The sequence below is a fragment of the Bufo bufo genome, chromosome 5 (genome assembly GCF_905171765.1).
Source record: "Bufo bufo chromosome 5, aBufBuf1.1, whole genome shotgun sequence".
Lineage (NCBI taxonomy): Eukaryota > Metazoa > Chordata > Amphibia > Anura > Bufonidae > Bufo > Bufo bufo.
The window spans coordinates 3,641,456-3,668,691 of record NC_053393.1 but is presented as its reverse complement, the minus strand read 5'-3'; the positions used below and the strand labels follow the sequence as shown (position 1 = coordinate 3,668,691).

At 53.8% G+C, this 27,236-nt stretch overlaps 1 protein-coding gene across 1 annotated transcript; it reads right to left on the bottom strand.

The window, feature by feature from the left end:
- Positions 1–234: 234 nt before the first annotated feature.
- PPP1R16A (protein phosphatase 1 regulatory subunit 16A) lies at positions 235–23,036 on the bottom strand. Its single transcript, XM_040433201.1, has 10 exons — positions 22,619–23,036; positions 9,635–9,705; positions 8,146–8,291; positions 7,973–8,076; positions 7,736–7,860; positions 6,152–6,277; positions 5,991–6,066; positions 5,772–5,901; positions 5,535–5,691; positions 235–2,331 (listed from the first exon to the last, which is right to left on the bottom strand). The coding sequence occupies exons 1-10, from the start codon at positions 22,860–22,862 to the stop codon at positions 1,879–1,881; spliced, it is 1,632 nt and encodes a 543-aa protein (XP_040289135.1). The 5' UTR covers positions 22,863–23,036; the 3' UTR covers positions 235–1,878.
- Positions 23,037–27,236: the final 4,200 nt, after the last annotated feature.

Here is a 27,236-nt window from a genome sequence, read left to right as displayed (position 1 = left end):
CAGAAGACGAGGGGCTGCAGTTAAAGGGCCGGTAACCCTTCAGTGAGCGGCTGGTATCATCTAGAAGGTTCTCCGCAGTGGAGATGGGGCAGAAGGACTGCAGGGGAAGGTCCGACCCCCACCCTGCGGCCTCGGATGTCCCATACAAGTGAATACCCCTCTAATGCGGCGGGCTCAGGTGTGTGATGTGACTAGACATCTCTAATCCTGAAACCTCCTTTAGGGGGTATTCACACGACCGCATGTATTTTGCAGTCCGTAAAAAATGTGGATGACGTCCAAGTTGCATCCTATTTTTTTTACGGATCCATTATAACAACGCCCATCCTTGTCCGCAGAACAGACAATCGGACATACGGATGCAGAGAATGCATCAGGTGCCCCATTGAAATACAGAAACTGCGGATCGGACGCCGACCAAAAATACGGTTGTATGAATGGGGCCTAAGGCTGTGGCAAGAGCCAGGAGGCTCCGCTGAACGGACACCGCTGTACAAATCCATTTATACAGAGAACCCCTTTAAGTGGCCTGTGTCGTCACTTACGCCTCGGTGACGCGGTCGGCCGCTGTACATGGGTTGTCGCTGGTATCTCCATACGTGTCCACTAGCTTCAGAAATAATACTCTAATATGCAAATTACCCCTTAAGTGCAACAAGGGTGGTGACATTGCACCCAGAGGCAGCACCCCCACCGCTGTGACAGACGGACTGGCCCTGAGCAGGTTTGGCAGATGTGCAATCTCCACCCTTTACTGCGCATGTGCCAAAGGCGCTACCACGTGAATATTCGGGGCACGGCCTAGCAAACAGGGGGTGCAATAGCACCGCCTTCATTGCACCTCGGAGTAATTAGTATATTATAAAAAGCCTCTTTCTAGATTTCCAGAGACCTGATCAGACGCTGCGGACGAGCACTGATCTACCGCGGCCGACCGCGTCACCTACCGATGATGGGCCCTTTAATTGCGAGTCTAAGAGGCCGCTTTTACAAGAGCGAGTTTTTTGTCCAGACGCAATGCGTTTTTCACTGATGGTTGCTCGGAATGCTGAGGATTATTCTTCCGTTTTTGTTCACGCACTGAACGCACTCGCAGACAAACACGATGAAACTTCCGTGTAACAGAATGGGATTTCGCTGACTCCTCCAATATCGCCCATGTCTAACACTGTGATGGGGCGCGATTGTGTGACGCTAGGACAGAGGGCATCAACTGAGAGGGGAGGGCCATCCGAAGGGGTGTGAAGATTTCTGCAAACCTCCACGTGCTGCTGGTGAAAATACGGATGAACCTGTCGTTATAAGCGCGCCTGGGGCACGGAATCGCTGATGACGATAAATATAAAAATATAGTGTATTCACGATTGTCAGAGCGTGCAGAGAACACAACTAACGGCGAAGCGAGGGCCGGTAATGGTCTGCAGCCATCCCCCAATGAGCAGCTGGCGCTAACAAGTGACCGCGGAGACAGCGGCATCGTCGAGCGCTGGGCTGGTTGCTATGGTCCCTCCAGCCACAGTGCGCCTGGCTGGTGTTGTAGTGTGCGGATATTAGAGTTGTAGTGCAGAGGGACAATGTAGGGTCACAGCAGTCAATCAGGACTGTGGAGGGTTAATCCCAGCCTGTGCAACACCTCAGGGGCGGGGTTACTGTCAGGGTGTGATGAGAAGAGCTTCCCCGCCCCCAAGGCACCATTAAATTATAGAAACACTCTAGATAAAAATATATATCTTAAAAGGAAAAAATCTGGAGGGAAGACCCAGCTGGCGCTGAGTACGGGTCCCCGAAACCACCGTATAAAAATAGGCTCTCTGGTCGGGGCATGGGGCCCGCGGAATATTGCTATAAAAGTGTTTTTTCTGTAGTGCGGTCTTTGAGTCACATGACCCCACAGCAGGGTCTCTTCTCGGCTGGGGAGGCGTCCTCTGCGGGGGCGATGAGCTTTAGCAATGGCGGCTCCCCGCTGGCATTCGTGTAATAAACTGAGTTAGGAGATGTTACTTCTGTAGTGCTTGGTTCCTGTGCTGGGGGCCCCGTGCTGGGCGGCGGTGGGGCGTGTCTCTGCAGCTTGGCCGCTGCTCGCTGTCGTTTTAGCTCGGCCAGTGTGTGGTGAGAGCGTTCATGACTCAGGTCTGGACACAGCTCCGCTTGGGTGGCCAGCTGGTAAGAAACGCTGCGGTCCAGGCGCTTGGAGAACGTGTGCTTATGGGCTGATCGCGCGCTGCCGTTCCGCTGTGACGCAGGAGCAGGGACAGAGGCCTCCAGTGGAGCGCCATTCTTCTGATTGTCTTCACTTTCAATAGCTTCAGCTTTCTGGGGGGCCGATCCAGGCTGCAGGAGAGGAAAGTGAATAAAGGGCAGGACCAGCAGTCATCTCATTATCATTAGAGGGCAGTGTCAGCAGTCATCTCATTATCATTAGAGGGCAGTGTCAGCAGTCATCTCATTACCATTAGAGGGCAGTGTCAGCAGTCTTCTCATTACCATTAGAGGGCAGTGTCAGCAGTCTTCTCATTACCATTAGAGGGCAGTGTCAGCAGTCATCTCATTATCATTAGAGGGCAGTGTCAGCAGTCATCTCATTATCATTAGAGGGCAGTGTCAGCAGTCTTCTCATTACCATTAGAGGGCAGTGTCAGCAGTCATCTCATTACCATTAGAGGGCAGTGTCAGCAGTCATCTCATTACCATTAGAGGGCAGTGTCAGCAGTCATATCATTACCATTAGAGGGCAGTGTCAGCAGTCATCTCATTACAATTAGAGGGCAGTGTCAGCAGTCATCTCATTACCATTAGAGGGCAGTGTCAGCAGTCATCTCATTACCATTAGAGGGCAGTGTCAGCAGTCATCTCATTACAATTAGAGGGCAGTGTCAGCAGTCATCTCATTATCATTAGAGGGCAGTGTCAGCAGTCTTCTCATTACCATTAGAGGGCAGTGTCAGCAGTCATCTCATTACCATTAGAGGGCAGTGTCAGCAGTCATCTCATTACCATTAGAGGGCAGTGTCAGCAGTCATATCATTACCATTAGAGGGCAGTGTCAGCAGTCATCTCATTACAATTAGAGGGCAGTGTCAGCAGTCATCTCATTACCATTAGAGGGCAGTGTCAGCAGTCATCTCATTACCATTAGAGGGCAGTGTCAGCAGTCATCTCATTACCATTAGAGGGCAGTGTCAGCAGTCATCTCATTACAATTAGAGGGCAGTGTCAGCAGTCATCTCATTATCATTAGAGGGCAGTGTCAGCAGTCATCTCATTACCATTAGAGGGCAGTGTCAGCAGTCATCTCATTATCATTAGAGGGCAGTGTCAGCAGTCATCTCATTATCATTAGAGGGCAGTGTCAGCAGTCATCTCATTACCATTGGGCGGGGGTCAGCCGTTATCTCCTTACCATTAGAAGGTGGGGTCAGCGGTCATCTCATTATCATTAGAGGGCAGTGTCAGCAGTCATCTCATTATCATTAGAGGGCAGTGTCAGCAGTCATCTCATTATCATTAGAGGGCAGTGTCAGCAGTCATCTCATTACCATTGGGCGGGGGTCAGCCGTTATCTCATTACCATTAGAAGGTAGGGTCAGCGGTCATCTCATTATCATTAGAGGGCAGTGTCAGCAGTCATCTCATTACAATTAGAGGGCAGTGTCAGCAGTCTTCTCATTACCATTAGAGGGCAGTGTCAGCAGTCATCTCATTACCATTAGAGGGCAGTGTCAGCAGTCATCTCATTACAATTAGAGGGCAGTGTCAGCAGTCATCTCATTATCATTAGAGGGCAGTGTCAGCAGTCTTCTCATTACCATTAGAGGGCAGTGTCAGCAGTCATCTCATTATCATTAGAGGGCAGTGTCAGCAGTCTTCTCATTACAATTAGAGGGCAGTGTCAGCAGTCATCTCATTATCATTAGAGGGCAGTGTCAGCAGTCTTCTCATTACCATTAGAGGGCAGTGTCAGCAGTCATCTCATTACCATTAGAGGGCAGTGTCAGCAGTCATCTCATTACCATTAGAGGGCAGTGTCAGCAGTCATCTCATTATCATTAGAGGGCAGTGTCAGCAGTCATCTCATTACCATTAGAGGGCAGTGTCAGCAGTCATCTCATTATCATTAGAGGGCAGTGTCAGCAGTCATCTCATTATCATTAGAGGGCAGTGTCAGCAGTCATCTCATTACCATTGGGCGGGGGTCAGCCGTTATCTCCTTACCATTAGAAGGTGGGGTCAGCGGTCATCTCATTATCATTAGAGGGCAGTGTCAGCAGTCATCTCATTATCATTAGAGGGCAGTGTCAGCAGTCATCTCATTATCATTAGAGGGCAGTGTCAGCAGTCATCTCATTACCATTGGGCGGGGGTCAGCCGTTATCTCATTACCATTAGAAGGTAGGGTCAGCGGTCATCTCATTATCATTAGAGGGCAGTGTCAGCAGTCATCTCATTACCATTAGATGGCAGTGTCAGCAGTCATCTCATTACCATTAGAGGGCAGTGTCAGCAGTCATCTCATTATCATTAGAGGGCAGTGTCAGCAGTCATCTCATTATCATTAGAGGGCAGTGTCAGCAGTCATCTCATTATCATTAGAGGGCAGTGTCAGCAGTCATCTCATTATCATTAGAGGGCAGTGTCAGCAGTCATCTCATTATCATTAGAGGGCAGTGTCAGCAGTCATCTCATTATCATTAGAGGGCAGTGTCAGCAGTCATCTCATTATCATTAGAGGGCAGTGTCAGCAGTCATCTCATTACCATTGGGCGGGGGTCAGCCGTTATCTCATTACCATTAGAAGGTAGGGTCAGCGGTCATCTCATTATCATTAGAGGGCAGTGTCAGCAGTCATCTCATTATCATTAGAGGGCAGTGTCAGCAGTCATCTCATTATCATTAGAGGGCAGTGTCAGCAGTCATCTCATTATCATTAGAGGGCAGTGTCAGCAGTCATCTCATTATAATTAGAGGGCAGTGTCAGCAGTCATCTCATTACCATTGGGCGGGGGTCAGCCGTTATCTCATTACCATTAGAGAGGGGGGGGGGGGGGGTCAACAGTCATCTCTGGGTCAGCCTGCATCTCATTACCATTAGGGGCGGGGTCAGCACCTCAGTCTCCTCCCACCGGCCCCCTTGTGTAACTTCTAGATCTGGGGGGAGAATCGGGCTCTTCCTCAGGATGACGGCTGATCTGGATGTTATGTATGACAGAGGCTGAGAACAGCTGGTGCTTTGTTACAGTGTATCAGGGAAACACTAATCTGTCTGGCTCCTTGCCAGAGCTCTTAGGCTCATCGGGCCCTTGCAGGAAACATCTGGGGCCCCTGTTGGCAGTAGCGCCAGTCTTACTGTCAAACCCCCTACCGATCACATTATAACGGGGCTGACAAGACTCGTATCTACGCTGACACATTGTAACAAATCCCCACCACTAAGGCTCGTTCAGGATAGGTTTTCAGTCTTAACGTAAACAATGAATGCTCAGTCACTGACAGCAAGCAGTGGGGACAACTCTGGGGAGAGACATGGAGCCCCTCACCTCCTGCTGTTGGCGGATCTCGGCAGTTGCCGGCTCCTCCTCGTCCTGCGCCTCGCTCTCCCGGGCTCCGCGCTGCTGCCACACCATGGCCTCCTTCTGGTGCTCTCGGCGGTAGAGGTTGGTGCGCTCGGTGACGCTCACCCGGCGGACCACCTTCCTGCAGACACAAGAGGTACCGTCACACACAACAGCCAGGGGGCAGCGTGGATCTGTGGCATGTCCATGCGGTGAACCTACCCCCGGCTGCCCGCGCTGGACGTTCTCCTCTGGAGGGCGCTCTTGTGCTTGTCCTGTGACTTCTTGATGGCGTCGTGCTTGTGTTTGAGCTCCAGGATCTTGGCGCGGACCTCCTCGTCACCGCACACGTCTGCAGTAGAGAAAACAGGGGTCACCATGTGTGGGGTGGGAGCGAGCCACAGGAAAGCCACGGTCACAGAAACAGAAACATCTCCGCACCCAGTGGTGTCTCGTCCAGAAAAGACTTGGAGTTCAGGTCGGCGCCATGAGCCACAAGCTGCTCCACCAGCTGGATCTAGAAGAGACGGGAACACGTGATTGGACCTCACTGAACATGTGAGACTCCGCCCCCGCGGACCACTACAGAGGTGGTCACTCACCTGTCCCCAGCAGGCCGCAGCATGGAGCGGCTCCCAGCCGTCACTGTCCCGGGCGTTCACCGAGGCCTTGTGATCCAACAGAAGCTCCGCTGCCGCCGCGTAACCATTGGCTGCCGCAATGTGCAACTATAAAAACACAAGACATACCGTATACAGAGGAACTGGGAAGGGGAGGGGCCTGCACTGAGGACTACACAGGGGGAGGGGCCTGTACTGAGGACTGTACACAGAGGAACCGGGGGGAGGGGCCTGTACTGAGGACTGTACACAGGGGGAGGGGCCTGTACACAGGGGGAGGGGCCTGCACTGAGGACTGTACACAGGGGGAGGGGCCTGCACTGAGGACTACACAGGGGGAGGGGCCTGCACTGAGGACTGTACACAGAGGAACCGGGGGGAGGGGCCTGCACTGAGGACTGTACACAGGGGGAGGGGCCTGCACTGAGAACTGTACACAGGGGGAGGGGCCTGCACTGAGGACTGTACACAGAGGAACCGGGGGGAGGGGCCTGCACTGAGGACTGTACACAGGGGGAGGGGCCTGTACACAGAGGAACTGGGGGGAGGGGCCTGCACTGAGGACTGTACACAGGGGGAGGGGCCTGCACTGAGGACTGTACACAGGGGGAGGGGCCTGCACTGAGGACTGTACACAGGGGGAGGGGCCTGCACTGAGGACTGTACACAGGGGGAGGGGCCTGCACTGAGGACTACACAGGGGGAGGGGCCTGCACTGAGGACTGTACACAGAGGAAGCGGGGGGAGGGGCCTGCACTGAGGACTGTACACAGGGGAAGGGGCCTGTACTGAGGACTGTACACAGGGGGAGGGGCCTGTACACAGGGGGAGGGGCCTGTACTGAGGACTGTACACAGGGGGAGGGGCCTGTACTGAGGACTGTATACAGAGGAACATGGGGGGAGGGGCCTGCACTGAGGACCGTACACAGGGGGAGGGGCCTGCACTGAGGACCGCACACAGGGGGAGGGGCCTGCACTGAGGACCGCACACAGGGGGAGGGGCCTGCACTGAGGACCGCACACAGGGGGAGGGGCCTGCACTGAGGACCGTACACAGGGGGAGGGGCCTGCACTGAGGACCGTACACAGGGGGAGGGGCCTGCACTGAGGACCGTACACAGGGGGAGGGGCCTGCACTGAGGACCGTGTTAGGAGGAGAGGTCGGCGTCCCGACGTCTGTGTATTAGGAGGAGAGGTCGGCGTCCTGACGTCTGTGTATTAGGAGGAGAGGTCGGCGTCCTGTCGTCTGTGTATTAGGAGGAGAGGTCGGCGTCCTGTCGTCTGTGTATTAGGAGGAGAGGTCGGCGTCCTGTCGTCTGTGTATTAGGAGAGGTCGGCGTGCCGTCGTCTGTGTATTAGGGGCAGGTGTCACATGACTGCCTCTAAGGGGGCGATCAGTCGGGCAGAGACGTCTCCTCCAACACAAGGCGCTATATGACACCGAGGACGAGGCGTGAATCATTCATGAAGCAGAGAACAGAGGAGCCGCAGCAGAGCGGGGGATGAGGGGCCGCCTGCGCCGCTGCTGCTCTCCGGTGTCGGGTACACACTCATCCTCACTCACCAAGCTGGTGCCGGACTGGTCCTGAGCGTTGACCTCTGACCCGGACTCCAGCAGCTGCCTGATATCGGACACCATGCTCATCTCCGTGGCCGCCCGCGCCGCCTCAATCTTTTCCTGGGTGATTCCTAAAGATGGCAGAGGCCCCAGGAGGCGTCAGATCACATGACCCCGGACCACGGCGACATTCCAGGGAACGTAGCGCCAGGCCAAGAGACGGACAGACTGGAAGAGACTCACCCTGCTCGGCCATGACGGTCTCTATGTGGTCCAGGGTAACGTCGTCCTCGCAGAGGTCATAGGGCATGTTCCCGTCAGAGTTCACGGCCAGGAGGTTGGCGCCACTATGGAGAGAGGTCACGGTCACTGACAGTCCTGTACAAGGGCCACATCCACATCAGCGTGGCTCTTACTGTTTGATGAGCAGCTCCACCAGGTGCAGGTGTCCGCAGGTGGCGGCGGCGTGCAGCGGGGTCCACAGTTCACTGTCACAGGCGTTCACATCGGCGCCGGCGTCTACCAGCATCCGGACAATCTCCTCATAGTCATCGATGCAGCACTGAGGACAGAGGAGCGACATAACGGTATGAAGCACAACACCGCCGAGACGACGGTAAAATACGCGGCACCGCCGAGACGCGCAGGGTAAGGGGGGGGGGGGGGCACAGCGGCGCGCAGGGTAAGGGGGGGGGGGGGGGGGGCACATCGGCGCGCAGGGTAAGAGGGGGGTGGCACAGCCGCGCGCAGGGTAAGGATGGGGGGCACAGCCGCATGCAGTGTAAGGGGGGGGGGGGGCACAGCCGCATGCAGTGTAAGGGGGGGGGCACAGCCGCATGCAGTGTAAGGGGGGGGCACAGCCGCATGCAGTGTAAGGGGGGGGGGGGGCACAGCCGCATGCAGTGTAAGGGGGGGGGGGGCACAGCCGCATGCAGTGTAAGGGGGGGGCACAGCCGCATGCAGTGTAAGGGGGGGGCACAGCCGCATGCAGTGTAAGGGGGGGGGGCACAGCCGCATGCAGTGTAAGGGGGGGCACAGCCGCATGCAGTGTAAGGGGGGGGGCACAGCCGCATGCAGTGTAAGGGGGGGGGGCACAGCCGCATGCAGTGTAAGGGGGGGCACAGCCGCATGCAGTGTAAGGGGGGGGCACAGCCGCATGCAGTGTAAGGGGGGGGGCACAGCCGCATGCAGTGTAAGGGGGGGGGGGCACAGCCGCATGCAGTGTAAGGGGGGGGGCACAGCCGCATGCAGTGTAAGGGGGGGGGCACAGCCGCATGCAGTGTAAGGGGGGGGGCACAGCCGCATGCAGTGTAAGGGGGGGGGGCACAGCCGCATGCAGTGTAAGGGGGGGGGCACAGCCGCATGCAGTGTAAGGGGTGGGGCACAGCCGCATGCAGTGTAAGGGGTGGGGCACAGCCGCATGCAGTGTAAGGGGTGGGGCACAGCCGCATGCAGTGTAAGGGGTGGGGCACAGCCGCATGCAGTGTAAGGGGTGGGGCACAGCCGCATGCAGTGTAAGGGGTGGGGCACAGCCGCATGCAGTGTAAGGGGTGGGGCACAGCCGCATGCAGTGTAAGGGGTGGGGCACAGCCGCATGCAGTGTAAGGGGGGGCCACAGCCGCATGCAGTGTAAGGGGGGGGGCACAGCCGCATGCAGTGTAAGGGGGGGGGCACAGCCGCATGCAGTGTAAGGGGGGGGGGCACAGCCGCATGCAGTGTAAGGGGGGGGGCACAGCCGCATGCAGTGTAAGGGGGGGGGGCACAGCTGCATGCAGTGTAAGGGGGGGGGGGGGGCGGCATAGTAGTCGGCAACATTACAGGGGGTCACTTTGACTCCATCTGCTGCTCCCCCCTCCGGACCCCTCTGTCCATGGACTGATACAGCCGCCCGCTGGGGTCCCTCACCTGGTGCAGAGCCGTCAGGCCGTCCTCGTTGCACAGGTTGGCGCTGTATCCGCTCTGCAGTAACTGACGGACTGGAGAAAGAAGCAGAAAAAATAAAATAAAAAAACATTAAAAAGTGGAACGATCTAAGGTCGTAGGTCAGAGGTCGTTAACAAACCCAGAAATCTTGGCGGCAGGTAATGGAAGAACGGTTCAATAATAGGGGGTGATGCCTGCCATGTAGCCACTGACCCCCCTGATCTGTACTGTGACGGCGGTTGACATTCAGGTGGTCATCCAGCTTTCCCAGGCACAGATGCACAGAGGACGGCGCAGTAACAGAGAACATCTCCCGGTAATGGGATCTATACGCTGAGAAGAAAGCAAGGTGTCAGCCGGTATAGACACCATGGAGGGTGCGGGGCGCATCACTGCAGGGTGGGTGACACCGTATGTCTCCAGCCCCCAACCCCACCACAAATGTCTATAAAGACTGCCACCCAGATACTACATGAACCAGCTGGAGGGGCGTCACCGCCATCAGTAGAAGAAATCAAAGCGAGGAACTGCAGGAGACCACTGAGCCCCCCATCCCAGAATGATGTCATCAGTCTGCAGGTGGAGCGGAATTTGTGTCCCCTGAACGCCGTGTGCCTCCAGTGTGCCACCTGAGCGCTGACCGTGTTTGACTTTCGGTTGGCGGGTAAATTACCATCTGTATGTAAATATCTAGCCTGGAGACGCCTTTAACTCTAGAGATGCTGGAAATGCCAAGAACCTGCCCAAAATACCCCCATACAAGTGCCCCCCCCCCCCCCCCCACCTAAATATAGACAACCTCCAAATCCCATCCCAAAAAAACTTCCCCAACACATGAAACCCTCCTTAAACCGCCTCATACCACTGCCCCCCAAAACATAAAACAGGGGTGTAGATATAGGAGGTGTAGAGGATACAGTCAGGGGTGTAGATATAGAGGTGTAGAGGATACAGTCAGGGGTGTAGATATAGAGAGGTGTAGAGGATACAGTCAGGGGTGTAGATATAGGAGGTGTAGAGGATACAGTCAGGGGTGTAGATATAGGAGGTGTAGAGGACACAGTCAGGGGTGTAGATATAGGAGGTGTAGAGGATACAGTCAGGGGTGTAGATATAGGAGGTGTAGAGGATACAGTCAGGGGTGTAGATATAGGAGGTGTAGAGGATACAGTCAGGGGTGTAGATATAGAGGTGTAGAGGATACAGTCAGGGGTGTAGATATAGGAGGTGTAGAGGATACAGTCAGGGGTGTAGATATAGGAGGTGTAGAGGATACAGTCAGGGGTGTAGATATAGGAGGTGTAGAGGTTACAGTCAGGGGTGTAGATATAGGAGGTGTAGAGGATACAGTCAGGGGTGTAGATATAGGAGGTGTAGAGGATACAGTCAGGGGTGTAGATATAGGAGGTGTAGAGGATACAGTCAGGGGTGTAGATATAGGAGGTGTAGAGGATACAGTCAGGGGTGTAGATATAGGAGGTGTAGAGGATACAGTCAGGGGTGTAGATATAGGAGGTGTAGAGGATACAGTCAGGGGTGTTGATATAGGAGGTGTAGAGGATACAGTCAGGGGTGTAGATATAGGAGGTGTAGGAGGATACAGTCAGGGGTGTAGATATAGGAGGTGTAGAGGATACAGTCAGGGGTGTAGATATAGGAGGTGTAGAGGATACAGTCAGGGGTGTAGATATAGGAGGTGTAGAGGATACAGTCAGGGGTGTAGATATAGGAGGTGTAGAGGATACAGTCAGGGGTGTAGATATAGGAGGTGTAGAGGATACAGTCAGGGGTGTAGATATAGGAGGTGTAGAGGATACAGTCAGGGGTGTAGATATAGGAGGTGTAGAGGATACAGTCAGGGGTGTTGATATAGGAGGTGTAGAGGATACAGTCAGGGGTGTAGATATAGAGGTGTAGAGGATACAGTCAGGGGTGTAGATATAGGAGGTGTAGAGGATACAGTCAGGGGTGTAGATATAGGAGGTGTAGAGGATACAGTCAGGGGTGTAGATATAGAGGTGTAGAGGATACAGTCAGGGGTGTAGATATAGAGGTGTAGAGGATACAGTCAGGGGTGTAGATATAGAGGTGTAGAGGATACAGTCAGGGGTGTAGATATAGGAGGTGTAGAGGACACAGTCAGGGGTGTAGATATAGGAGGTGTAGGAGGATACAGTCAGGGGTGTAGATATAGGAGGTGTAGGAGGATACAGTCAGGGGTGTAGATATAGGAGGTGTAGAGGATACAGTCAGGGGTGTAGATATAGGAGGTGTAGGAGGATACAGTCAGGGGTGTAGATATAGGAGGTGTAGGAGGATACAGTCAGGGGTGTAGATATAGGAGGTGTAGGAGGATACAGTCAGGGGTGTAGATATAGGAGGTGTAGAGGACACAGTCAGGGGTGTAGATATAGGAGGTGTAGGAGGATACAGTCAGGGGTGTAGATATAGGAGGTGTAGGAGGATACAGTCAGGGGTGTAGATATAGGAGGTGTAGAGGATACAGTCAGGGGTGTAGATATGAGGTGTAGATGATACAGTCAGGGGTGTAGATATAGAGGTGTAGAGGACACAGTCAGGGGTGTAGATATAGGAGGTGTAGAGGACACAGTCAGGGGTGTAGATATAGAGGTGTAGAGGATACAGTCAGGGGTGTAGATATAGGAGGTGTAGAGGTAACAGTCAGGGGTGTAGATATAGAGGTGTAGAGGATACAGTCAGGGGTGTAGATATAGAGGTGTAGAGGACACAGTCAGGGGTGTAGATATAGGAGGTGTAGAGGATACAGTCAGGGGTGTAGATATAGGAGGTGTAGAGGATACAGTCAGGGGTGTAGATATAGAGGTGTAGAGGATACAGTCAGGGGTGTAGATATAGGAGGTGTAGGAGGATACAGTCAGGGGTGTAGATATAGGAGGTGTAGAGGATACAGTCAGGGGTGTAGATATGAGGTGTAGATGATACAGTCAGGGGTGTAGATATAGAGGTGTAGAGGACACAGTCAGGGGTGTAGATATAGGAGGTGTAGAGGATACAGTCAGGGGTGTAGATATAGAGATGTAGAGGACACAGTCAGGGGTGTAGATATAGAGGTGTAGAGGATACAGTCAGGGGTGTAGATATAGAGGTGTAGAGGATACAGTCAGGGGTGTAGATATAGGAGGTGTAGAGGATACAGTCAGGGGTGTAGATATAGGAGGTGTAGAGGATACAGTCAGGGGTGTAGATATAGAGGATACAGTCAGGGGTGTAGATATAGAGGTGTAGAGGATACAGTCAGGGGTGTAGATATAGAGGTGTAGAGGATACAGTCAGGGGTGTAGATATAGGAGGTGTAGAGGATACAGTCAGGGGTGTAGATATAGAGGTGTAGAGGATACAGTCAGGGGTGTAGATATAGGAGGTGTAGAGGATACAGTCAGGGGTGTAGATATAGGAGGTGTAGAGGATACAGTCAGGGGTGTAGATTTCGGGGTCCTGCACTTATACAGGAGTCTCCCAGGTCACCGTCCTCCAAGGCACTGAACCTTCATCCTCCACCAGCAGGCACATTCCAGGTTCCATCTTCCGCCAGTAGTGCGGGGGTTAAGGACGGATTTCCCACTGGGTGGAAGGAGGAAGCGACAGATTTCCTGATCCCTGAGTCAACACTGAGATCTCCAGCAATCAGCGAGGCCGCACCAACCTCATACCTCAGTGTGCCAGGAAAGTATTACATTGGGCACACAAGTCCTATACCTCCATCACTGTTGCCTCTGTCCTTACTGCCGTGTCAGTCCTTACTGTGATTCTAGCATTCCATTCATCAACTAGGATGTCTCATTTTCTTGGTATTAGACAGCAGGTGCTGGGAGGGGGGGACTGGTTATATTTATACAGAGGACAGGGCAGCGGGCAGCACTGGTTATATTTATACAGAGGACAGGGCAGCGGGCGGGCACTGGTTATATTTATACAGAGGACAGGGCGGCGGTGGGCACTGGTTATATTTATACAGAGGACACGGCGGCGGTGGGCACTGGTTATATTTATACAGATGACAGGGCAGTGGTGGGCACTGGTTATATTTATACAGATGACAGGGCGGCGGTGGGCACTGGTTATATTTATACAGATGACAGGGCGGCGGTGGGCACTGGTTATATTTATACAGATGACAGGGCAGCGGTGGGCACTGGTTATATTTATACAGATGACAGGGCAGCGGTGGGCACTGGTTATATTTATACAGATGACAGGGCAGCGGTGGGCACTGGTTATATTTATACAGATGACAGGGCAGCGGTGGGCACTGGTTATATTTATACAGATGACAGGGAGGCGGTGGGCACTGGTTATATTTATACAGATGACAGGGCGGCGGTGGGCACTGGTTATATTTATACAGAGGACAGGGCGGTGGTGGGCAGTGGTTATATTTATACAGAGGACAGGGCGGCGGTGGTTATATTTATACAGAGGACAGGGCGGCGGTGGGCACTGGTTATATTTATACAGATGACAGGGCGGCGGTGGGCACTGATTGCAGGCTCGTGGTCACACGGGCAGGGCATTACCCACTGGGCTCGCAGGCCAAGCAGCTTTACAATCTATCTTCATATAAATAAACTGTCAGCAAAGAAGGGGTTAACAGATCTCAGGAGACCGCTCATGCGAGGACGTGCTTTACACCACTCCAGCCTCCGCCTGGCATCTTGGGCTTGTGTGCCGCGGCTGCACCATAGAAACCTGTCACACTGTGCTGATGTCGCCCCCTTCTGCGGCTCCGCTCTGTGCCTTTCATGTGGTCACCTGTATGGCAGTGCCACGTGTGCACTCGCTGAGCTCTGCTGCACAACCGGTACTACAACCAATTACTGACTGCAACGTGTGAGCTCGGCCCTAGGAGGGGGTCACAGACTTTCATGGCCTATTTATAAAGCTGTGCATAAGTATTCACCCCCCTAGGTGCTCTCTGCCGTTACACAGCTTCTGTTCTTTATACAGCCCTTGATATCAGACAGGGACAAAGTCTACGAGCGGCATCCACCGCTGATCTCCACCCCCACCGCTGATCTCCACCCCCGCCTCTGGTCCCCGACCGCCACCGCTGATCTCCACCCCCACCTCTGGTCCCCGACCGCCACCGCTGATCTCCACCCCCACCTCTGGTCCCCGACCTCCACTGCTGATCTCCACCCCCACCTCTGGTCCCCGACCTCCACCCCCACCTCTGGTCCCCGACCGCCACCGCTGATCTCCACCCCCACCTCTGGTCCCCGACCTCCACCGCTGATCTCCACCCCCACCTCTGGTCCCCGACCTCCACCGCTGATCTCCACCCCCACCTCTGGTCCCCGACCTCCACCGCTGATCTCCACCCCCACCTCTGGTCCCCGACCTCCACCGCTGATCTCCACCCCCACCTCTGGTCCCCGACCGCCACCGCTGATCTCCACCCCCACCTCTGGTCCCCGACCTCCACCGCTGATCTCCACCCCCACCTCTGGTCCCCGACCTCCACCGCTGATCTCCACCCCCACCTCTGGTCCCCGACCTCCACTGCTGATCTCCACCCCCACCTCTGGTCCCCGACCTCCACCCCCACCTCTGGTCCCCGACCGCCACCGCTGATCTCCACCCCCACCGCTGATCTCCACCCCCGCCTCTGGTCCCCGACCTCCACCGCTGATCTCCACCCCCACCTCTGGTCCCCGACCTCCACCGCTGATCTCCACCCCCACCTCTGGTCCCCGACCGCCACCGCTGATCTCCACCCCCACCTCTGGTCCCCGACCTCCACCACTGATCTCCACCCCCACCGCTGATCTCCACCCCCGCCTCTGGTCCCCGACCTCCACCGCTGATCTCCACCCCCGCCTCTGGTCCCCGACCTCCACTGCTGATCTCCACCCCCACCTCTGGTCCCCGACCTCCACCCCCACCTCTGGTCCCCGACCGCCACCGCTGATCTCCACCCCCACCTCTGGTCCCCGACCGCCACCGCTGATCTCCACCCCCACCTCTGGACCCCGAGCTCCACCCCCACCTCTGGTCCCCGACCATCACCGCTGATCTCCACCCCAACCTCTGGTCCCCGACCTCCACCACAACCTCTGGTCCCCGACCTCCACCCCCACCTCTGGTCCCCAACCGCCACCGCTGATCTCCACCCCCACCTCTGGACCCCGAGCTCCACCCCCACCTCTGGTCCCCGACCATCACCGCTGATCTCCACCCCAACCTCTGGTCCCCGACCTCCACCACAACCTCTGGTCCCCGACCTCCACCACAACCTCTGGTCCCCGACCTCCACCCCCACCTCTGGTCCCCGACCTCCACCCCCACCTCTGGTCCCCGACCTCCACCCCCACCTCTGGTCCCCGACCTCCACCGCTGATCTCCACCCCCACGTCTGGTCCCCGACCTCCACCGCTGATCTCCACCCCCACCTCTGGTCCCCGACCTCCACCGCTGATCTCCACCCCCACCTCTGGTCCCCGACCATCACCGCTGATCTCCACCCCAACCTCCACCGCTGATCTCCACCCCAACCTCTGGTCCCCGACCTCCACCACAACCTCTGGTCCCCGACCTCCACCCCCACCTCTGGTCCCCGACCTCCACCGCTGATCTCCACCCCCACGTCTGGTCCCCGACCTCCACCGCTGATCTCCACCCCCACCTCTGGTCCCCGACCATCACCGCTGATCTCCACCCCCACCTCTGGTCCCCGACCATCACCGCTGATCTCCACCCCAACCTCCACCGCTGATCTCCACCCCAACCTCCACCGCTGATCTCCACCCCAACCTCTGGTCCCCGACCTCCACCCCCACCTCTGGTCCCCGACCTCCACCCCCACCTCTGGTCCCCGACCTCCACCCCCACCTCTGGTCCCCGACCTCCACCCCCACCTCTGGTCCCCGACCTCCACCGCTGATCTCCACCCCCACGTCTGGTCCCCGACCTCCACCGCTGATCTCCACCCCCACCTCTGGTCCCCGACCATCACCGCTGATCTCCACCCCAACCTCCACCGCTGATCTCCACCCCAACCTCTGGTCCCCGACCTCCACCCCCACCTCTGGTCCCCGACCTCCACCCCCACCTCTGGTCCCCGACCTCCACCCCCACCTCTGGTCCCCGACCTCCACCGCTGATCTCCACCCCCACCTCTGGTCCCCGACCATCACCGCTGATCTCCACCCCAACCTCTGGTCCCCGACCATCACCGCTGATCTCCACCCCAACCTCCACCGCTTATCTCCACCCCAACCTCTGGTCCCCGACCTCCACCACAACCTCTGGTCCCCGACCTCCACCACAACCTCTGGTCCCCGACCTCCACCACAACCTCTGGTCCCCGACCTCCACCCCTGGTCCCCGACCTCCACCCCAACCTCTGGTCCCCGACCTCCACCCCCACCTCTGGTCCCCGACCTCCACCCCCACCTCTGGTCCCCGACCTCCACCCCCACCTCTGGTCCCCGACCTCCATTGCTGATCTCTTCCCCCCCCGACTCTAGTCTCTGGCCTCCACCGCTGATCTCCAGACCCTACCCCTGGTCTCTGGCCTCCACCGCTGATCTCCAGACCCTACCCCTGGTCTCTGGCCTCCACCGCTGATCTCCAGACCCTACCCCTGGTCTCTGGCCTCCACCGCTGATCTCCAGACCCTACCCCTGGTCTCTGGCCTCCACCGCTGATCTCCAGACCCTACCCCTGGTCTCTGGCCTCCACCGCTGATCTCCAGACCCTACCCCTGGTCTCTGGCCTCCACCGCTGATCTCCAGACCCTACCCCTGGTCTCTGGCCTCCACCGCTGATCTCCAGACCCTACCCCTGGTCTCTGGCCTCCACCGCTGATCTCCAGACCCTACCCCTGGTCTCTGGCCTCCACCGCTGATCTCCAGACCCTACCCCTGGTCTCTGGCCTCCACCGCTGATCTCCAGACCCTACCCCTGGTCTCTGGCCTCCACCGCTGATCTCCAGACCCTACCCCTGGTCTCTGGCCTCCACCGCTGATCTCCAGACCCTACCCCTGGTCTCTGGCCTCCACCGCTGATCTCCAGACCCTACCCCTGGTCTCTGGCCTCCACCGCTGATCTCCAGACCCTACCCCTGGTCTCTGGCCTCCACCGCTGATCTCCAGACCCTACCCCTGGTCTCTGGCCTCCACCGCTGATCTCCAGACCCTACCCCTGGTCTCTGGCCTCCACCGCTGATCTCCAGACCCTACCCCTGGTCTCTGGCCTCCACCGCTGATCTCCAGACCCTACCCCTGGTCTCTGGCCTCCACCGCTGATCTCCAGACCCTACCCCTGGTCTCTGGCCTCCACCGCTGATCTCCAGACCCTACCCCTGGTCTCTGGCCTCCACCGCTGATCTCCAGACCCTACCCCTGGTCTCTGGCCTCCACCGCTGATCTCCAGACCCTACCCCTGGTCTCTGGCCTCCACCGCTGATCTCCAGACCCTACCCCTGGTCTCTGGCCTCCACCGCTGATCTCCAGACCCTACCCCTGGTCTCTGGCCTCCACCGCTGATCTCCAGACCCTACCCCTGGTCTCTGGCCTCCACCGCTGATCTCCAGACCCTACCCCTGGTCTCTGGCCTCCACCGCTGATCTCCAGACCCTACCCCTGGTCTCTGGCCTCCACCGCTGATCTCCAGACCCTACCCCTGGTCTCTGGCCTCCACCGCTGATCTCCAGACCCTACCCCTGGTCTCTGGCCTCCACCGCTGATCTCCAGACCCTACCCCTTGTCTCTGGCCTCCACCGCTGATCTCCAGACCCTACCCCTGGTCTCTGGCCTCCACCGCTGATCTCCAGACCCTACCCCTGGTCTCTGGCCTCCACCGCTGATCTCTGCCCCCACCCCTGGTCCCTGTCTCCACCGCTGATTTCCTGCTCGTTCCAGTGATCATACTGGTTTAAGATCTGGACTGTTTCTTCCAAGTCTGCAATACTCTGACATCGCAGCTTCATCTCCTGCTCCGGTGCAGAAGTCACGGACCTTCAGTAATGTCCAGTCCTGAAGCATTACACCCCCCCCGGTATGTAATGGGGGTTAATACTTTTTCAGATCACTATAACTGGACCCGGGGACTGTAAGGCTCGGACAGAATACCTTATATGACCCCCCCAGTACTGACTGCTCTCCCAGTTGGGGGTGGTCTTATCTCGGCTGTCGGAGGGCTTTCACGCTGTGAGGTCACAGTGGGCGCCATGACACCAGGTGGTGCAGGTGATATCTGCTCGAGAAGTGCGGCTTCATAACGTCCAAGAGACGGCTGAGGTCAGCGGCAGCGAGGCGTCCGATAATGCAGCCCGAGGCACCTCCGTAATCCGAGTAATCCCAGAGACATCACAGGGCGATAACAAGATTACCACTTAACCCCAACCTGCCCAGAGAGGGGAGAGGTCGACGGACAGACCCCCCCCCCCCCCCCCCCGGGTCAGGAGGGGAGAGGCCGCGGATCTGTCCTCGTCACATTACAGTTACTTCTGCTAAAACATGGTGCAGCGTCTGCCGACCCCCCCGTCACCTCCTCCACTCCTTATATATGACCTCCCCCCGTCACCTCCTCCACTCCTTATATATGACCTCCTCCACTCCTTATATATGACCTCCCCCCGTCACCTCCTCCACTCCTTATATATGACCTCCTCCACTCCTTATATATGACCTCCCCCGTCACCTCCTCCACTCCTTATATATGACCTCCTCCACTCCTTATATATGACCTCCCCCGTCACCTCCTCCACTCCTTATACATGACCTCCCCCGTCACCTCCTCCACTCCTTATATATGACCTCCCCCCGTCACCTCCTCCACTCCTTATATACAGTACAGACCAAAAGTTTGGACACACCTTCTCATTCGAAGAGTTTTCTTTATTTTCATGACTATGAAGGCATCAAAACTATGAATTAACACATGTGGAATTATATACATAACAAACAAGTGTGAAACAACTGAAAATATGTCATATTCTGGGTTCTTCAAAGTAGCCACCTTTTGCTTTGATTACTGCTTTGCACACTCTTGGCATTCTCTTGATGAGCTTCAAGAGGTAGTCCCCTGAAATGGTCTTCACTTCACAGGTGTGCCCTGTCAGGGTTAATAAGTGGGATTTCTTGCCTTATAAATGGGGTTGGGACCATCAGTGGAGTTGAGGAGAAGTCAGGTGGATACATAGCTGATAGTCCTACTGAATAGACTGTTAGAATTTGTATTATGGCAAGAAAAAAGCAGCTAAGTAAAGAAAAACGAGTGGCCATCATTACTTTAGGAAATGAAGGTCAGTCAGTCAGTGGAAAAATTGGGAAAACTTTGAAAGTAAGGGCTATTTGACCATGAAGGAGAGTGATGGGGTGCTGCGTCAGATGACCTGGCCTCCACAGTCACCGGACCTGAACCCAATCGAGGTGGTTTGGGGTGAGCTGGACCGCAGAGTGAAGGCAAAAGGGCCAACAAGTGCTAAGCATCTCTGGGAACTCCTTCAAGACTGTTGGAAGACCATTTCAGGGGACTACCTCTTGAAGCTCATCAAGAGAATGCCAAGAGTGTGCAAAGCAGTAATCAAAGCAAAAGGTGGCTACTTTGAAGAACCTAGAATATGACATATTTTCTGTTGTTTCACACTTGTTTGTTATGTATATAATTCCACATGTGTTAATTCATAGTTTTGATGCCTTCATAGTCATGAAAATAAAGAAAACTCTTTGAATGAGAAGGTGTGTCCAAACTTTTGGCCTGCACTGTACGTCTGGTGGGGCAGGGTGATCGGGGGACAGGCCGCTTTACAGGTTATGGACACCTTTGGGGGCAAATTCTTTTCCATTATTGCATTGTACTCATTTTGATCTAAAAATATTTTTTTTCCCATTTCATTCTATTAAAAATGTGGAGTCCTTTTCTCTGTACAGGGCTGAGATTCTCTAGTAGCAGGCTCTGTACAGTCAGGCAGGGAGCTGACGGCTCCTGACCTCTGACCTCCTGAACACTCATTATGGCACAGCGCTCATCTCACCGCACAAAGTGAAAGTACCAGTCACACAGTTAACCCTTTGTGACAGAACGGCTCCCTCCACAGTCTCATGGTACAGACGCCACCATCTGCAGCCCAGACGTGATGCCTTCGCTCCTTCTTTTCGGGTGACCGGCGGCAGCTGTAGACGGGCAGATTGTTGGGAATGAGCGCTCGCAGGATTGTTCATCCCCAATTATCTGCATGTGTAAATCCACCTGTAGGTAGACCGCCGGCTGCCAGCTATGACCCTACGGGCGATCACATCTACAGCATGCCTGATCCGGCATCGGCTGCCTCTGCGGTACGCCTCGTTTCTTCTGTTCCCATCACACAGTCGCGGACACAGTCACCGTGCCGAACCCCGTGTTATAAGCCTGCACCCCCAAATATCTACAGGTCTGAGCCTCAGCGATTATTGGGGTAACGCCCCCCTCGCCCCTCCATAATTAACAGGCGTCTCTTTAGTTTTGGAGCCGCTGACACCCATTCCTGTATCCGGGTCACGGCCGCCCTTAATGCCTCCGACTGTCACCGAGTTGTCAGAGAACTTCTGTAAATGACAATTCGCCATCTAGAGCGAGAGCGTGCCCCCTGCGCCGCACTCACCGGGACCCCCAATCTCCATCTAACAGCTCCGGGTGGACGATGCTGAAGGCAGACAGTTTTGTGATTGCGTTCAGCATCTCGCACAGGTGGAATCCGTTTTGATGCATTATTCACGCGAGTGAAAAAAAACTGAAGATTTACAAACAACATCTCCGGCAACCATCAGTGAAAAACGTATCGGGTCACCCCCACCCCAACCGGGTCCACCCCATCCGGGTGAAGCCCCACCCCATCCGGGTGAAGCGCCACCCCATCCGGGTGAAGCGCCACCCCATCCGGGCCACCCTCACCCCATCCAGGTGAAGCGCCATTCACATCTCTGGGGTCAGGGCTGCGTGAAAAATATATGGAATATAGAAAAACAAGGCTGATATAAATGAATGGCTTCGGATTCCGCGCGGTCACTTCACGCATCGCACCGGGACGGAAAACTCGCTCATGTGAAAGGGGCGGAGTCACATCCTGCAGATCTTAAAGGGAACCTGTCACCAGGATTGTGTACAGAGCTGAGGACATGGGCTGCTAGATGGCCGCCAGCACATCTGCAATACCCAGTCCCCATAGCTCTGTGTGCTTTTATTGTGTATAAAAGCCGATTTGATAGATATGTAAATGAACCCGAGGTGAGTCCTGTATGTGAGAGGAGTCGGGGACAGGACTCATCTCAGGTTAATTTTCATATCTATCAAATCGATTTTATACACAATAAAAGCACACAGAGCTATGGGGACTGGGTATTGCGGATGTGCTGGCGGCCGTCTAGCAGCCCATGTCCTCAGCTCTGTACACAATCCCGGGGACAGGTTCCCTTTAATGTCCGCAGAAAGAGCGCAAGGTCACGTCTCAATCCGCAGTTCTGCATCGTTTTACAGTCTTCGGGGTCCTCCTATTTCAAGGGGTCAATATTTGAGGTCATCATAGGTCAGGGGTCAATATTTCAGGGTCGTCACATTTTAGTAGTCAGCATTTGGGGTCATCCTATATCGGGGTCATCTCGTATTTAAGGGTCAGAGTATCAGGGTTCTCTCCTCGTATTTGGGGGTCAGTACTCGGGGTCTCCTGGTATTTGGGGGTCAGTACTCGGAGTCTCCTGGTATTTGGGGGTCAGTACTCGGGGTCTCCTCGTATTTGGGGGTCAGTACTCGGGGTCTCCCCGTATTTGGGGGTCAGTAGTCGGGGTCTCCCCGTATTTGGGGGTCAGTAGTCAGGGTCTCCCCGTATTTGGGGGTCAGTAGTCGGGGTCTCCCCGTATTTGGGGGTCAGTACTCGGGGTCTCCCAGTATTTGGGGGTCAGCACTCGGGGTCTCCCCGTATTTGGGGGTCAGCAGTCGGGGTCTCACCTTCCTCGGCGTCGCTGCGGGTCGCCGCCTCCAGCAGGGTGACATTGTGGGGGAAGCCCACCCTCCGAGGTTCCCTGCTCCCCGCTTTCTTCGGGCGCCCCTTCCTGCCGGGCGCCTCCTTCTCGCCCTGCGCCCACTTCTTCAGCTGCTGCGCCCGTCTCTTCTGCGCATGCTTCAGCCGCTCCTGCGTGCTCATCCGGCTGACGGCCGGCATCTCCGCCAGCAGCTCCAGGTGCTCCGCCATGACGGCTCCGGACCCACTACCTGCAGCAGCCCCGCATGTCGCCGGCGGTCCCCTGAGCCGCCATCTGCCGCCCGTGACCCGGGGAGGAGGAGGAGCAGGCGGTCAGCTGCGGCCCTGACACCGAGCGACACCGGGAATGTGAGCCGTTTCCTGAAGCCGGCCCCGCCCCCATAGCCCAGGAAACGGGGCGGGGTCGGAGTTATGAGGAAGGATGAACGAAAGGGGTGGAGTCTGACGACAGTGGGCGAGGTCACAAAGAAAAAGGGAAACGCGAAGTAGGCGGGGTCAGGGGAAAAAAGATCGAAAAGAGGAGGAGCGAAGAGGTGAAGGGCGGGGCGAGAGCGAATACTAAGGAGCAACTATAGCAAGGAGGGCGGGGAAAGCAAAGACATAACGGAGAGAGGGGCGGAGACCGAGCGGCGCCTGATAGACCGGCACCGGAGAACGGACCCAGGATCTGGACAGCACTCTGAGCCGGCTCCACAGAATGCTGTAATCAGTGGACGGAGCTGTGGAACATTCAGCATCTTTATCAGTCATCATGGTTTAACTATGTGTCCGCAAAAATGTCGGCCGTCCGTGATTTGGGATAAGTTGATCAGAAAAATTCTGGTTGGCAACAATAATGGGCAATGCACCCCATTAGTGCCCCCCAGTAAGAATAATGCCCCCCCCCCCTCTAGATGTGCAAAGCCGGTAGATAGACCCCGAAAGACTGTCAGCAAAAGGTGGTCCGGGGGCTGAATACTAATGTACGCCGCACTGTCCATATACTGCAGAGTATGGCCTCATGCACCCCACCGCGCCGGTTATTGTGGAAGCCGCCCGTGTTGCCTTCCGCAATTTGCGGAACGGAACGGGCGCCGGCAATATAAATGCCTATTATAAGTATATAAGTGATGAGAATGTCTGTACAGTGCTGTGGAATATGTCAGTGATATATAAGGGATGAGAATGTCTGTACAGCGCTGTGGAATATGTCAGTGATATATAAGTGATGAGAATGTCTGTACAGCGCTGTGGAATATGTCAGTGATATATAAGTGATGAGAATGTCTGTACAGTGCTGTGGAATATGTCAGTGATATATAAGTGATGAGAATGTCTGTACAGCGCTGTGGAATATGTCAGTGATATATAAGTGATGAGAATGTCTGTACAGCGCTGTGGAATATGTCAGTGATATATATGTGATGAGAATATCTGTACAGTGCTGTGGAATATGTCAGTGATATATAAGGGATGAGAATGTCTGTACAGCGCTGTGGAATATGTCAGTGATATATAAGTGATGAGAATATCTGTACAGCGCTGTGGAATATGTCAGTGATATATAAGTGATGAGAATATCTGTACAGTGCTGTGGAATATGTCAGTGATATATAAGGGATGAGAATGTCTGTACAGCGCTGTGGAATATGTCAGTGATATATAAGTGATGAGAATATCTGTACAGTGCTGTGGAATATGTCAGTGATATATAAGGGATGAGAATGTCTGTACAGCGCTGTGGAATATGTCAGTGATATTTAAGGGATGAGAATGTCTGTACAGCTCTGTGGAATATGTCAGTGATATATAAGGGATGAGAATGTCTGTACAGCGCTGTGGAATATGTCAGTGATATATAAGTGATGAGAATGTCTGTACAGCGCTGTGGAATATGTCAGTGATATATAAGGGATGAGAATGTCTGTACAGCGCTGTGGAATATGTCAGTGATATATAAGGGATGAGAATGTCTGTACAGCGCTGTGGAATATGTCAGTGATATATAAGGGATGAGAATGTCTGTACAGCGCTGTGGAATATGTCAGTGATATTTAAGGGATGAGAATGTCTGTACAGCTCTGTGGAATATGTCAGTGATATATAAGGGATGAGAATGTCTGTACAGAGCTGTGGAATATGTCAGTGATATATAAGTGATGAGAATATCTGTACAGCGCTGTGGAATATGTCAGTGATATTTAAGGGATGAGAATGTCTGTACAGCTCTGTGGAATATGTCAGTGATATATAAGGGATGAGAATGTCTGTACAGCGCTGTAGAATATGTCAGTGATATATAAGTGATGAGAATGTCTGTACAGTGCTGTGGAATATGTCAGTGATATATAAGGGATGAGAATGTCTGTACAGCGCTGTGGAATATGTCAGTGATATATAAGTGATGAGAATGTCTGTACAGCGCTGTGGAATATGTCAGTGATATATAAGGGATGAGAATGTCTGTACAGCGCTGTGGAATATGTCAGTGATATATAAGGGATGAGAATGTCTGTACAGCGCTGTGGAATATGTCAGTGATATATAAGGGATGAGAATGTCTGTACAGCGCTGTGGAATATGTCAGTGAAATATAAGTGATGAGAATGTCTGTACAGAGCTGTGGAATATGTCAGTGATATATAAGGGATGAGAATGTCTGTACAGCGCTGTGGAATATGTCAGTGATATATAAGGGATGAGAATGTCTGTACAGCGCTGTGGAATATGTCAGTGAAATATAAGTGATGAGAATGTCTGTACAGCGCTGTGGAATATGTCAGTGATATATAAGTGATGGGAATGTCTGTACAGCGCTGTGGAATATGTCAGTGATATATAAGTGATGAGAATGTCTGTACAGCGCTGTGGAATATGTCAGTGATATATAAGTGATGAGAATGTCTGTACAGCGCTGTGGAATATGTCAGTGATATATAAGGGATGGGAATGTCTGTACAGCGCTGTGGAATAAGTCAGTGATATATAAGGGATGAGAATGTCTGTACAGCGCTGTGGAATATGTCAGTGATATATAAGTGATGAGAATGTCTGTACAGCGCTGTGGAATATGTCAGTGATATATAAGGGATGGGAATGTCTGTACAGCGCTGTGGAATATGTCAGTGATATATAAGTGATGAGAATGTCTGTACAGCGCTGTGGAATATGTCAGTGATATATAAGTGATGAGAATGTCTGTACAGGAATATGTCAGTGATATATAAGGGATGGGAATGTCTGTACAGCGCTGTGGAATATGTCAGTGATATATAAGGGATGAGAATGTCTGTACAGCGCTGTGGAATATGTCAGTGATATATAAGTGATGGGAATGTCTGTACAGCGCTGTGGAATATGTCAGTGATATATAAGTGATGAGAATGTCTGTACAGCGCTGTGGAATATGTCAGTGATATATAAGTGATGAGAATGTCTGTACAGCGCTGTGGAATATGTCAGTGATATATAAGTGATGAGAATGTCTGTACAGCGCTGTGGAATATGTCAGTGATATATAAGTGATGAGAATGTCTGTACAGCGCTGTGGAATATGTCAGTGATATATAAGGGATGAGAATGTCTGTACAGCGCTGTGGACTATGTCAGTGATATATAAGTGATGAGAATGTCTGTACAGCGCTGTGGAATATGTCAGTGATATATAAGAGATGAGAATGTCTGTACAGCGCTGTGGAATATGTCAGTGATATATAAGTGATGAGAATGTCTGTACAGTGCTGTGGAATATGTCAGTGATATATAAGGGATGAGAATGTGTATAGCGCTGTGGAATATGTCAGTGATATATCAGTGATGAGAATGTCTGTACAGCGCTGTGGAATATGTCAGTGATATATAAGAGATGAGAATGTCTGTACAGCGCTGTGGAATATGTCAGTGATATATAAGTGATGGGAATGTCTGTACAGCGCTGTGGAATATGTCAGTGATATATAAGTGATGAGAATGTCTGTACAGCGCTGTGGAATATGTCAGTGATATATAAGTGATGGGAATGTCTGTACAGCGCTGTGGAATATGTCAGTGATATATAAGTGATGAGAATGTCTGTACAGCGCTGTGGAATATGTCAGTGATATATAAGTGATGAGAATGTCTGTACAGCGCTGTGGAATATGTCAGTGATATATAAGGGATGAGAATGTCTGTACAGCGCTGTGGAATATGTCAGTGATATATAAGGGATGAGAATGTCTGTATAGCGCTGTGGAATATGTCAGTGATATATAAGGGATGAGAATGTCTGTACAGCGCTGTGGAATATGTCAGTGATATATCAGTGATGAGAATGTCTGTACAGCGCTGTGGAATATGTCAGTGATATATAAGAGATGAGAATGTCTGTACAGCGCTGTGGAATATGTCAATGATATATAAGTGATGAGAATGTCTGTACAGCGCTGTGGAATATGTCAGTGATATATAAGTGATGAGAATGTCTGTACAGCGCTGTGGAATATGTCAGTGATATATCAGTAATGAGAATGTCTGTACAGGAATATGTCAGTGATATATAAGGGATGAGAATGTCTGTACAGCGCTGTGGAATATGTCAGTGATATATAAGGGATGAGAATGTCT

Coding starts and splice junctions, on each gene's coding strand:
- PPP1R16A (XM_040433201.1), bottom strand. CDS start 22,862: ATGGCGGAGCACCTGGAGCTGCTGGCGGAGATGCCGGCCGTCAGCCGG. Junction 9,706..22,618: donor CCGCAGCGACGCCGAGGAAG/GTGAGACCCCGA, acceptor TTCTTTCTCCAG/TCCGTCAGTTACTGCAGAGC. Junction 8,077..8,145: donor GTGGAGCTGCTCATCAAACA/GTAAGAGCCACG, acceptor CTCTCTCCATAG/TGGCGCCAACCTCCTGGCCG.